This window comes from Micropterus dolomieu, linkage group LG03, assembly GCF_021292245.1.
Source record: "Micropterus dolomieu isolate WLL.071019.BEF.003 ecotype Adirondacks linkage group LG03, ASM2129224v1, whole genome shotgun sequence".
NCBI classification, from domain to species: domain Eukaryota; kingdom Metazoa; phylum Chordata; class Actinopteri; order Centrarchiformes; family Centrarchidae; genus Micropterus; species Micropterus dolomieu.
In genome coordinates, this window is record NC_060152.1 from 24896103 (window position 1) to 24909395 (window position 13293).

General features: G+C 40.2%; 1 protein-coding gene across 3 annotated transcripts in view; it reads right to left on the reverse strand.

Moving 5' to 3' along the window:
• The window catches only part of ulk4 (unc-51 like kinase 4), a 163185-nt gene that overhangs the window by 134764 nt on the left and 15128 nt on the right, over window positions 1-13293 (reverse strand). For all 3 annotated transcript variants that reach the window (XR_006824288.1, XM_046043690.1, XM_046043691.1), the window contains one exon: window positions 11529-11612. Coding sequence is in view for 2 of the 3 variants with exons in the window: in XM_046043690.1 (XP_045899646.1) it covers window positions 11529-11612 (84 nt within the window). In the remaining variant the exon portion in view is untranslated. The remainder of the gene's footprint in view (window positions 1-11528; window positions 11613-13293) is intronic.

A 13293-nucleotide genomic window follows, 5' to 3' on the forward strand; every position in this document is an offset into this window, starting at 1 on the left:
ACAAGCCACCTGGGAGACACACCAAACATGTGGAAGAAGGTGCTCTGGTCAGATGAAACCAAAATCTAACTTTTTGGCAACAATGCAAAACGTTATGTTTGGCGTAAAAGCAACACAGCTCATCACCCTGAACACACCATCCCCACTGTCAAACATGGTGGTGGCAGCATCATGGTTTGGGCCTGCTTTTCTTCAGCAGGGACAGGGAAGATGGTTAAAATTGATGGGAAGATGGATGGAGCCAAATACAGGACCATTCTGGAAGAAAACCTGATGGAGTCTGCAAAAGACCTGAGACTGGGACAGAGATTTGTCTTCCAACAAGACAATGATCCAAAACATAAAGCAAAATCTACACTGGAATGGTTCACAAATAAACATATCCAGGTGTTAGAATGGCCAAGTCAAAGTCCAGACCGGAATCCAATCGAGAATCTGTGGAAAGAACTGAAAACTGCAGTTCACAAACGCTCTCCATCCAACCTCACTGAGCTCGAGCTGTTTTGCAAGGAGGAATGGGCAAAAATTCTCTTGATGTGCAAAACTGATAGAGACGTACCCCAAGCAACTTACAGCTGTAATCGCAGCAAAAGGTGGCGCTACAAAGTATTAACCTAAGGGGGCTGAATAATTTTGCACGCCCAATTTTTCAGTTTTTTATTTGTTAAAAAAGTTTGAAATATCCAATAAATTTCGTTCCACTTCATGATTGTGTCCCACTTGTTGTTGGTTCTTCACAAAAAATTACAGTTTTATATCTTTATGTTTGAAGCCTGAAATGTGGCAAAAGGTCAAAGTTCAAGGGGGCCGGATACTTTCGCAAGGCACTGTATGTTTATTGGCTGATACTGATTATCTCAAAATGCCAATCAGTACTCGGTCAACCCAATTAGGTGGCCAACCAAGTTTGTTTTTGTCATTTCTTCGCTTGAACTGGAAGTTGTTCCGGTCAGCCATCTTGCAGACTGTCCCAAAGCTCTTATTTGTGCTCTGAGGAGCGCGGAGCGTTCTCTGAGGAGTGTATCCTTCGCAACAACAAGAGCACCACATACAACTTTTTTTGTTAATTCACCCAATAACTTTTCTCATGGAGATAAGAAAAGTCAGAGGGTCGGAGAGTATGTCTATCAGCCAGAAACACTTTTTACTACATTTATCGTAATTTTCATTCAGTACATTCAGTCACTCAAGGCTGATCATTCCTGTTTAGTTCATGTATTTAGACGATAATAAAACGTTGTAAATAAGTAAGGAGTCTGACTAAAATGTGCTCCACATCTGCTGGCAATCAGTTCATTACCACTCTGCTGAAAGATCGGCCAAACTTCTTCTCTCTTGTGCTTCTAGTGTTTTTTGTGACATTTTTGATCTCAAGTTGGATCTCTTCTGTTTTTCTCTTTTGCTGCAGACTTCCAGCGCCGTGTCCCTCCTCGCGCTTCCAGCCACTTTGCCTTACTCAACAGCCCTCTACAAGCCATAGCTTGCCAGCCGCCTTAACCACAACTTTGCTACACAATCCACTCCTCCACCTGCCAACCCTAGGTTCCCTTCAAAACCCCACTAACTTTGCAGTTTGTAAATAAACTCTTTTTGTTACACCTGACAACGAGGCCGTGTCCGCTCCTGGGTCTACACATCACTACCCAAGACCCTAGTTAACATAGTCAACATGCAAAGAGACAATATAGACTGAAAGATCATACTACACTATTTCCCGAAAAGCCTTTTGCGTTCACCCAAAGGGCCAGTACAAAAACAGTGGTGATGTCTTCTGTTGTACTATATATAGTACAACAGCTTTAGCTTTCATGCTGATGTGTGCATAGGCATCCTAATAACAGAGCATAGCATAGCGCTTTGTGTTCAAAAATTATTTTGCTATACAATGCAATTGTGAGCAACACATTTTCTGGTTCATTGTCAAGTTACAAACTCTACTGATTAAAGAAAAATGTCGTTCACCAAAAGGCAAAAATGAACAAAGAACTAACGCAATTACAAATTGACAATTAGGTTAGCTCTCAACCTCACCTCAATATAAAAATGAGAAAGAGGTTGCATGTAAGTGTGTATGAGTTAGTGTGCAAGTGTTTGTGTGTGTATACTATGTGTATACTGTATGTGCCCACACACCTTTGCCTGAGTAGAGAATAGTTGTTTGTGTTCAGACAATGGGGCCAGGCTAATGAAATTTCTGTAGCTGAGGAAATGAGTTTTTCCAGGAAAGTCATTGTGGAGAAAGACAGGAAGTAGAACGGGAGTGATTGCCTCTGTCAGGTTATTATTGTGTTTCACTGTGTTACATCACTTCGACGCTACTCTCACCAGATATGAGATACAATAGGGCCTATTCATAAAACACAGTTAGCTGTATTTTGTGGTAAAGGTTCATAATAATAGCTGAAACATTCATTTCACCATGCTAATTTATCATGGTAGTTCTGAAAAATAATAAAAATAAAGACAATATTTCACAACATAATTGTAGTGTATTTCACACATAACTGTACTGGCTGTCAATGCATTTGTATATTCATGCAATGCACAACATTTAAGAAACAAGAGATTTAAATCCAAAATCCAACAATTACAGTATTACTCCACTGAAAATCTGTCCTTTTAATATCAAACTCACTCCCTCCCTATTAGCTTGAAAACTGGCAGTACACAGTTTTTGGTTTGTTTATAACTTAATTCATGTCGTCTACAATGGACCGAAATACTAACAAATGTTCAAATAATCCACTTTTGTGCTGTCCATCTGTGTGCTCAGTATAGTTCAAACAGTCACAGTTTTGGCAAAATATGACAAAATAAAATGTTTCATGTTATAGAATGAAAACTGACAGTGAACACCATAGGAATCTTTTATGATAGACATTCATTCAAACTGACTGTAGCTGCTGTTCATCAGAAAGATCACAATGTCAGATCAGGTGTTAAGCCCTGTGTTTTTATAATTTACACCATATTTTCAATTTCATGGAAAGATTTAGGCAAATCCCCAATAACAGCAAAATAAAATCCCTGCTGTCCTGCAAAGACAGAAATAAAATGCACCTTTTATAATTGAGATAAATCTTGATTCTCTTATGAGGCATGGACATACCTCTGGCATTTTACAATGCATCAACAGTAAGACTGTGATTCACGGTTATTTAGCATTTTATCAAAATTAAAGACACATCCTGTTCAACCACAAGGGAACTCTAATCACAACCGATCGCTTAAATAACATCTATTAATCCAACATAGGACATCACATTGCGTATTCAACGCCAAGGGACTTTGTAGCACGACAATATAATGAATCCTCTGGCACCCCTCTGGGAACCATTAGAATGGTCTGTTCCAGCATTCCCCAGGCCGTGCGGGCCAGTTCACTAATGAGCCCACGGGGGAGCACCAACTGTCTGTGTGTTTAATAGACTGTAGCCCTGCCAGGAACTACACAGAGTAGGAGAGTGGGAGACTAAAAAAGAGAGAGAGAGAGATATCCTTACATGTGGTGAGAAACATGTTGCTCATGCAAGAAACTCCATCATTATGATGCACAGAGAGAAATGCAGGAGACAGAGGAGAGAGTAAGTTATTCTTTCTCCCAGTCTTAGGAAGTTCATCCAAGAAACACACTAATTTTATTATCCATTATATTATATAGTCCTACTTAAACCTCACATCTCCAGAAAGTCAACATTAAAGAAATTAAAAAAGTAAAATTTTTGCAAAGGCTTTCCTATAAAAAAAAAAAAGAAATTCTCAGTGCTTTACCTTACCGTAGAACTTCTGCATTCCTGCACGTAAGTGCACATGTGCTGCGCTTTGTATAATGCAACCAGAGTTGAAAAAATGTAGTTCCCAAGGAAATCTGTCTGCACTAAGGTAAAGCACTGTAAATATTTCTAAATATAGCATACACTTGAACTGATTTTTCCCCAGTGGGCCTTCTTTTAGCTGGATAAAGTACATTTTGCTGCTGACCCTGTTCACAGCAGTACATTGCTTAGCTTCCATGCCGGTACAACTCTCTGCTTCACCAAAATGTGGACATGTCTACTGCAGGTAATGCACCGACTATGGACAAGTTCCTCATGTAGACCCTCTTCAAAAAAACAGGACTATCCTTTCATTAACAACTGCTCTCCATTTAGGTGGTGCTATTGGGCATGTTGGATCTGGTATATCATACAGACACATGACTGAGTCATTGTAACACCAACTTTGTTATTGCAAAGTAAATGTAAAATCCATATCTTAGTTATCTCAAATATTAGAAATGTTTCTCTGACTTAACTGCTTCTACTCTTTATGTCCTCCTCAATGATTGGTATAGATTTTTAAATCAGTAAGGAACTAACATTTGGTAGATTTAAATCATAAGGTTCAGCCTTCCAGGTGTCACAGGCAGATCTAATTAAATGACATACCAACTCTCATACATCCTCACTTTAAACATCCAGCCGTGATCTCTGAGTTCTCATCCTTTTTTATGACCATTAAAGATGCATATAATACTCTCGCAAAACATAGATTCTTCCATTTCAGTTCCCTTCATTTCATCTCCAGTAGGATTTCAACCTTTTTCGTCAGGTTTCTACATGACTAACTGGCTTCCTGGCAACTGGGTTAAAACAAAAATCTCCCTTTCTCTGTAGCTCAGGGCTGACAGATAAGATTTACGCACTTTGAACCTCTGGCTAAAAAAAGTTGGAAAAACCTCTGTTTTTAGATGAAAAGAGTTAAAAGGCTAGGCAGATATGGAACAATAAAATCCTGTCTTCAAGTGTCTATCAGTAGATTAGTTTTATATCCAAACATGTTTGCACCTGGCCTCTGAGTCTCAATAAGAAAGAGATCACAAAAACTACATCCCATGACTTGGATTTGGTGTGTATGCCTGTGTGCGCACAAGTGCGCGTGTTCACATGTCTGATGTGGTTTCCCGCTGTAATTAAAGTCCTTTAGAAGCCAGTGCACCTGGTTTTGAATGAGCCCCTATGACAGAGACACAGAGACCATCTATCAGCATCACACAGCTCATCTAACACCACTAATAGCCACACTCAAAGAGAGAGACAGACTGTCTGACGAACAAGGCTATCCGACAGACAGTGAGGGGTGAAGTAAGAGGAAAAGACAAAACTGCAGAAGAGAGCAACAAGTAGAGGTGAAAATAGACAAATGGGTAGGAAGACAGACCAGCATATGTAAACAGGCAAATACAAAGAAACAAACAGATACAGAAACAGGCTTACAGGTAGGCAAAGAGAAACAGGGACAGGGACAAAAGGCAGTACAGAAAGACAATCTGACATAGGAAAAGGAGAGACGGACAGAAAGGTACACAGATGCACACTGTTGTCATACTTTCCTCCGTTTTCTATTTGTTAAGGACTCGTTCCTAAAAAATGTGCTAATGAATACAACACAGTATATTAAAACATAACACAATGGTTTGTACTCAGACCATGTGTGCATCTTTGGGTGTGTGTGCGTGCATGTACATGGAGTGGTCATCTTATGTTAGAAACACAAGGGCAGGACCCATGACTGTCTTTGAGAGCTCCCCTCTGTTCTCCTCTCCTTTGTGGAAGATAGTGATAAATCATTAATAGGCTCACCATTGCTGTGTGTGTGTGTGGGTGGGTGCGTGCGTGCATAAGGGGGATTTCTGCCTTTTGCCCCCTGGCTTCTATCACTGTAATACTGTTCACACATTATTTCTGCTGCACTCGCACACACACACTCTCACACACACACAGATTTTCCATCATAGGCAGCAGAAGCATCATCTTGTTCAGGCTCATAAATAATTTCCTGCAGCTCAAGTCTGGCCTGGAAACCTGCCTTTCACTCCATGCCATCCACTCCCCCTCTCCCACTGCACTGATCTTTCTCTCTCCTTCTCTCTGTCATTCCCTGCCATCCCCCACTACCCCCCTCTGCACCGGTGAAACCACCGTCCTCACTTTGGCTCTGCCCCCCCGAGTCGACTCCTTCTTCTAGTACAACGATCTCTATCCCTCCCTATCCCACTTAACTTGTAAATCAGGAAAACTCTCAACAGCAGCGGAGGGGGCTGGGGTGATCCAGCGGATCAGGAAACGCATCAAAACCACACTGCCCAGAGCGTATTAGACAGGGTCTTGGCGCTGTCTCTCAATGCTGTCACGCAACAAACAGTGTGTGGCACTGGACTTACATTTAGCACATTGGTAGACAATCTCACTCTCCACTTCAAATCAAATCATCAAAGCCAACAATATCGGGTCTAAAAAGGTCTTGTGTGTTATTTATGCTCATGTGCCATTTGAGAGAAAATGTATTGGAATAAAGTAAGCCAACTGCAACCAACTTTACATCCCCTACACCGTGAAGCAGTAAACAAATATTTAGTTTTTAACTCAAGGTAAAGTAAAACCAATAGAGACAATCAATGTCTTTGAATCTTAAATGGCCTCATCCAACATTTGACTTATCTTTTGCAGTTACCTAGCTCAAATGTTTTATTTAAAGCTGCCTGGCTCAAATATTTTCATATTTCAAAAATCCATATCATAAAAACATTAGAATATTAGAATGAAGAATGTATAACACAGAAATGTCGGTCTGCTGAAAGTTGAACAGTTCTGGAAATGGTTAATTTAAGCACTTAGTACTTGGTCCTCCTTTTGCAAGAATTACTGCATCAGTGCAGTGGCATTGATGGCCTCTATGCCACGCCATGGCACTGCTGAGGTGTTATGGAGGCCCTGGTTGCTTTGATAGCGGCCTTCAGCTCATCTGTATTGTTGGTCTGTTGTCTCTCCTTTTCATCTCGACAATCCCTCATAGATTCTCTGTGGGGTTCAGGTCAGGCGAGCTGGCTGGCCAGTCACGTACTGTAATACTATGGTCAGCAAACCAGTTACTAGTGGTTTTGGCACTGTGGGCAAGTTCCAAGTCCTGCTGGAAAAGGAAATCAGCCTCTCCATAAAGCTTGTCAGCAGATGATGTGAAACATGAAATGCTCTTAAAAATCTCCTGACTGAACCAACACCAGCAGAGGCATGGCACCCCAAATCATCACTGACTGTGGAAACTTCACACTTGGATTTTGATTTTGTCCTCCAGACTCTGGGACCTTGATTTCCAAATGAAATGCAAAATTTACTTTCATCTGAAACGAGGACTTTGGACCACTGAGCAAAGCTCCAGTTCTTTTTTCCCTTAGTTCAGGTAAGACACTTCTGACGTTGTCTCTGGTTCAGGAGTGGCTTGACACTAGCAATGCGACACTTGTATCTCATTTCCAGGACACGTCTGTGAAGCTCCCCAAGTTCTTGACAATCCTCTCAAGGCTGCGGTCATCCCTGTTTGTGCACCTTTTCACACCACACCTAAACTTTCCAGTCAACTTTCCATGAATATGTTTTGATCCAGCACTCTGTGAACAGCCAGCCCTTTCAGCAAAGACCTTCTGTGGCTTACCCTTATTGTGGAGGCTGTCACTGAGTGTCTTCTGAACAACTGTCAAGTCTGAAGATGATTGTGGTTGTGTGTACTGAAGCAGACTAAGAGATTAAAGGCTCTTTTGAGGTCAACATTTCTGTATTATACATTCTTTATTCTAATATTTTGAGATATGGATGTTTGATTTCCATGAGCTTTAAGCCGTAATCATTAAGATTAAAATTTAAAAAAGGTGTAATGAATCTAAAATATATGAAAGTTTAACTTTTTGACTTAAATTACAGAAGAAAAATTTCATGATATTGTAATTTTCTGAGATGCACCTTTAGCTAGCAACTCAACCTCTGTGAAAACCTCTGGCTGATTTCGATAACTTTGCTTTGTTGCTAAACTAACACGGGAGCACTATTATTACTGTTATTATTGCTGTAGACCTGTGTTGGACAAGTCAAAATGACAGCTGGGAAAAAGATCTAACAAGCAGCAGTCATATTGGGAAGTATAAGAAAGAGAAGCATAATAAAAATGGCTTCCAAACCTACAGTAAATCTCATATCAGTAAACATACATATTGTAAATTAGTTTGTGTTTATTTGTTGTTTTCCTATGAAAAAGTTCACATGCAAAGAAATTAAGCAGTTAAAACACACATATATTGTGATGTCGACTGCTCACGACCCTGATGTTTCACAGTGAACTTATTCTACTCCAGTCTCAGAAGTTACTAAATATCATAAGATATTGTGCACTATGATCTCAAGCAGATAACGCATTGCATCACTCCAGGTTTTTTCACTAACATTTTATTAGATGTTGAAAAATGTTGTTGCTCTGAAAAAGCTGACATGGGTCAGGTGCAAAACATTCACCGCCATCTACGAGTACAATTTATTTGCCCAGGATAAATCTGGGCAGGGAAATTGAAAAAGGAGCGTTGACCCCACCAACGCCTGAGGTGCACGTGAGCAAGGCCCGTAATCCCAAACTGTGGAGTTGCTCTGTGGCCAGCAGATCAGACTGTGGCTGTACTGGGCAGTTTCCAGGTATGAATGTGTGTAACTGTGGGAGTGTGAACAGTGAATATCTGAAAAAGAGAGCCAGGATCTCCATACTTCTCTGGTTCAATTAAGGTTGTTTTTTTTTAAAGCCATGTACGCAGATGTGGATAAGTGGTATGAAAAAATACTATTTTCTCAATAGTTTCTTATTTAGTTTTTGTTCACAAGAGACTAATGAATTTTTTAAAAATTGAAGGAAATTACAGAAAAGCAGTAGTTAAATTAACTAGTGCTTGTAATTTTATGGGTCTGTGTGTAAAAAATAGTCTAATATCAATGAACAGAGAGTATTCCTGAAAGTCGATTTGACCAGTGGGGACAGCTAATGTATCCCTTATCTGACTTTAGAGGGACTGTAAATTAATCTACCATTTATTTTCTTAATAAGATCACTAAATTGTGAATTTGAGTGTGAACGGTTGTCTGTCTCTGTACAGGGTGTACCCCGCCGCTCGCCCAATCCCCCACGACCCTAAAGGATAAGCGGGTATAGCTAATGGACAGTGGCAAAATTCACATGTAAATACTTGAGGCCGGAAAGACAACACTGTAATGTGGGCTTAGACTCATAACTATTTCTGTGTTAGCTGGCTTTACAGAGCCTCTTGGTTGTCCTTGATGACTGAACTCACAAAAAGAGTGTGTTTCCAATTCAGCTATAAGTGTAAATAGGTGGTGGCCAACTAGTGGGCAGTCAGATAAATAAATAAATATTCAATAAAAACACATTAATGTGCCAAATATACAATGTGAAAGTTTCTAGTGATAAGAATTATTGTCTTTTTTATTGCAAGTAGGGTGGAGAACATTGTAATGTATGTGAATGTGTAAATAATTAGGATAAACAATACGATATTGTGGATTCAAGTTAGTATTTTATTTGTTGAGATGGTCTCATTCTGACAGTGACACTGAGAAAGAAGACCCAGTGTCAGCCCAGGGTCTGGAGGATCCAAGAAAAGGACAAGGGAGGAGGAAGATGAAGAAGATGGTATAGCTGATCAGGCAGATAGCCAACATAAAAGGATATGCATCAGTATTGGGGCTAAAAACATTAGATCAGGACACTGAAATGTGAAATAAATTTGGGTCACTAACTTCAGAAGTGAACTTCCAAAAATTACATAAGCATGCTTTTAACTAAGAGCTGCAGTACTTAGTACAGCTAGCTAGTGGGAGGCATGCAAGCACTCGTCAGCCACAATACCACTGAAGTCACGGGTTGCAAACAGGACGAAAAGTTACAGTGACACAGTTTATTGAAGGGGCATATTGTGTCCTCGACTGTCTCACACCTGTCTGCAAACCATGTCATTTTTCTCTGGAATCGATTATGATAAATGCTGGTTCGAGCGCATCCTGAGTTGATTGGGCATGGAGTTTTTATGTATTCCTAAAATGTCCCACAAATATATGGCATTTTTGCATTAAAAATGATATAGTTATATCTCAACAGTACAACTATACGACTGCCTGTGGAGGTATAGTAAGCTATGGTATAGTGTGACCACCTTGTTAACTCCAGGAGTGTAATGCCCATGAGACAAAGTTAGACTATTTAGATGGCTGTGTAATTTAATAGGAAATATACTTGTGCATCCACAAGAAAAACAGCCAGTCAGGGAGAGGTAGAAACATAGACAGGGTGGAGAAAGGGAGGAGGGTGAGAGGAAGAGATGGAAAGAGATAGAGGCAGGTTGGGTCTGGGGATGAGTGTCTGGTCCCTAAGGCTGGCTGTGTGTGTGTGTGTTTCCGTCAGCCTACTCTCACAGCTCAATAATGATAAATAAGTCAACCTCCTCTCTCCTCCCCTCAACCCGTCTCCTTGCTCCTGTCACACACACACACACACACACACACACACACACACACACACCGTCCATGAACACCCCCACTACACTCCCAGTGGTAATGAAGCAACAGTAGGTACAAGCTGACAACTGTGCAGACCAGAGTTTCATCTATATTCATTCTGCTATAGTGGGCCACCACAGTAAGACCTCTTCTACCTCTGAGAGACAAAACAAAATCCGTCCATGTCCTTCTCTTCCTTTACATAAACACAACCTTTCCAGACTTCAGTTAAATCAAAATGTAGCTGCCAGACTCCACACTAATCCTAACAGTACATATACAGTAGAGTAAATATAACTCAGATTTTAGCTTCATTACATTTGCTACCTGTACGTTTTAGAATGAACTGATTTTGAAATTTCAATTATCACGTGAATAGAGTATATCAGTTAATCAAAGTGTAGCCTGAGATCCTCCAGTGGGTCCCTTTTAGACATTTTCATATCTAGATAGAAAACCGAGGGCGACCGGGCCTTTGCTCTCAGTCCCATCGCTCTGGAACAATTTGCCAGAGGAGATCAGGCAAGCCACATCTTAGGAAACACAGGCACTTAGTGCTGAAGTTAAGAAACACAGGGTCCCAACTAAAATAAGATCAACCTCTAATCAACATAAGCACGATGCTAACATTGATGATACCTGTATATTTCTTAAAACATTTTAGGACACAGCTGTCAATTTGTTACTATAATACAAACCAAAGTCGTAATGTATTATTTGACTTTATGACAGGCCTAATATAAGAAGGGAAGCATATTTAAATAGAAAAGGAGAGTAGACAGAGAGGAGAAAAAGCAAAGCAAGCAAAAAAGGAAAGAGCTATCTATATTTTTGCTTGTGTTTCTGCTCCATCTACTGTACATGTGTGTCTGGAGGGTCCTAATTGCTGCTGAGGTCAGGCTGCTGAGCAGTAAAGGGTTGTGTTTGATGCAGGTAACAGTGTGCGTGCGTGCATGTGTGTGACTGCTCTGCATGCCCTTGACTTGCAGCTGGCAAACAAGGCTTTAGGCCCACAGCTGCCTCATCATTACTGTTCACAGGGATCCCCTGCCACACACTTGTACACACACACTCGCAGGCACACACAGTGAGAGAGACTTAGTCACAGCTACACAGGCACAGACACAAAAACAGACACACGCAGACGTACACAGAGACACTCACCCCTTCCCGCAGGCTCCTCATTAAGCCAGTGTAGGCGGCAGCGGGAACGAACCACAATCCCTCTGGGGAGCCTCTCTTCTCCTCCTGATAGAGAGACATAGAAAAGACAGGGAGAAAGGGTGAGGAGGGGGAGGCGGGGCCAGTGGAGGAACAGAGTGGGAGTGGGAGAAAGGCAAAGAGATAACGTGGAGAAGATGCAAGTAGAGAGGAGTAAGGAAAAGGGCAAGAAGAGGCCAAGTTGGGGAGGGGAGCAGGGAGCAGAAGGGGCCATGACATCTTGATTAGTTGGTTACCACGTCTGTGTGAGAACATGCTTTCATAATTATTTCAATTCAATGGATCACTTAGTCTTTCTTCAAAATATTGATTTTACTTAGAAACATAGTGTGTGTGAGTATTACACATGATGTTTTCTTTAGGTGTGCTTGTTTGTGTCCTTAGTCATCTCACTCTCATAGGTTGAAAAAAAGAGAATAATTCAAACTTTCATTTTCATTTTAAATCATTCATTCATTTAAAATTCACAGGACTCCAAATAATGAGGATTTTCATTATTAATTTATCTCCCAACTACTTAAATAATAACAAATAACAAAAATAACCTATTCTTGTAATAATCTTCTAGTCTAAAAATGTCAGTAAATATTTAAAAAACGCCTATCAGAAGGTTAGTTTTGTGTGACAAAAAGATATTTAATTTACAATTAAATTAAACTGGGAAAAGCAGCAAATCCTCACATTTGACAAGCTGGAACCAGAAGCTGGCATTTAGCTTAATGAATGACTGAAATGACTACTTAACAAAACTGATCATGATAAATATGTGTACTTCTTTTCCTGATAAAATACACTATATACACCCGTCTTACACAAAATTTTGACTATTTCAACATATATTTTTTATTATCTTTTCATGTAACAATGCCCCATTGCGTTGCTACTGTGCTAGGCTCTAGGCTATATCTAACCTTGAGGACAAAGACAGCACTGGAGGCTATAGCTAATCGTTGTCATTGACTGGTGCTGCAGAAGAAGAGAGGAGCAAAGCAGATGATTTTACCTGGGGACACTTAAAGAGCCATTCCACATTACTCAAATAATGGTTTCTCCTGCCATTGAACAGGCAAAGTGATACCACCTGATGAGTATTCATTAGAAGTTGTTGTAATGACTGCTGATGCTGTTCAAATAACTTAAATATTATTGTATTCAGCATAGCGACATCATGTGTTGTAACTGTATGCTGTAATGTAATTTAATTTGTATGATCCCCAATAGTGTTTACTGTGGCCATGCACTATTTCAATAAGCTTTTTGTTGCAATTGATGGCCATGTACTAGTTTAAGAAACATTTTCACTATGTCCAACTGTGTCCACCATATGGGAATAGTCAGATAACTTGAAACCTTGAAACTATTGGTCCAAAGTCCAATAAAGTTATACATATTTCTGTGGTGTTTGTCAAGGATGTAAATTATATCTAACATTGTCAATAACGGCTGATCATTGACATCAATGATTGTCATTGGGGCCAGCAAACAGCTGGAGATTTTTTAAATCCAATCCTCAATCCAAAGTCAAAATGTAGGTGGCCTTACAACAAGAAGGCACTACTAACCTCTAACTAACCACTACCACAAGAACACACAAAAAACCTGCTCTAAGCGCTTTACGATCTTGACAGCTCAAATTGTCACTGAGCTTTTCGGGGAGTATTTTAAAGTGCCAATCCTAAATTTAAAAAAAAGACACCTAGAAGGCACT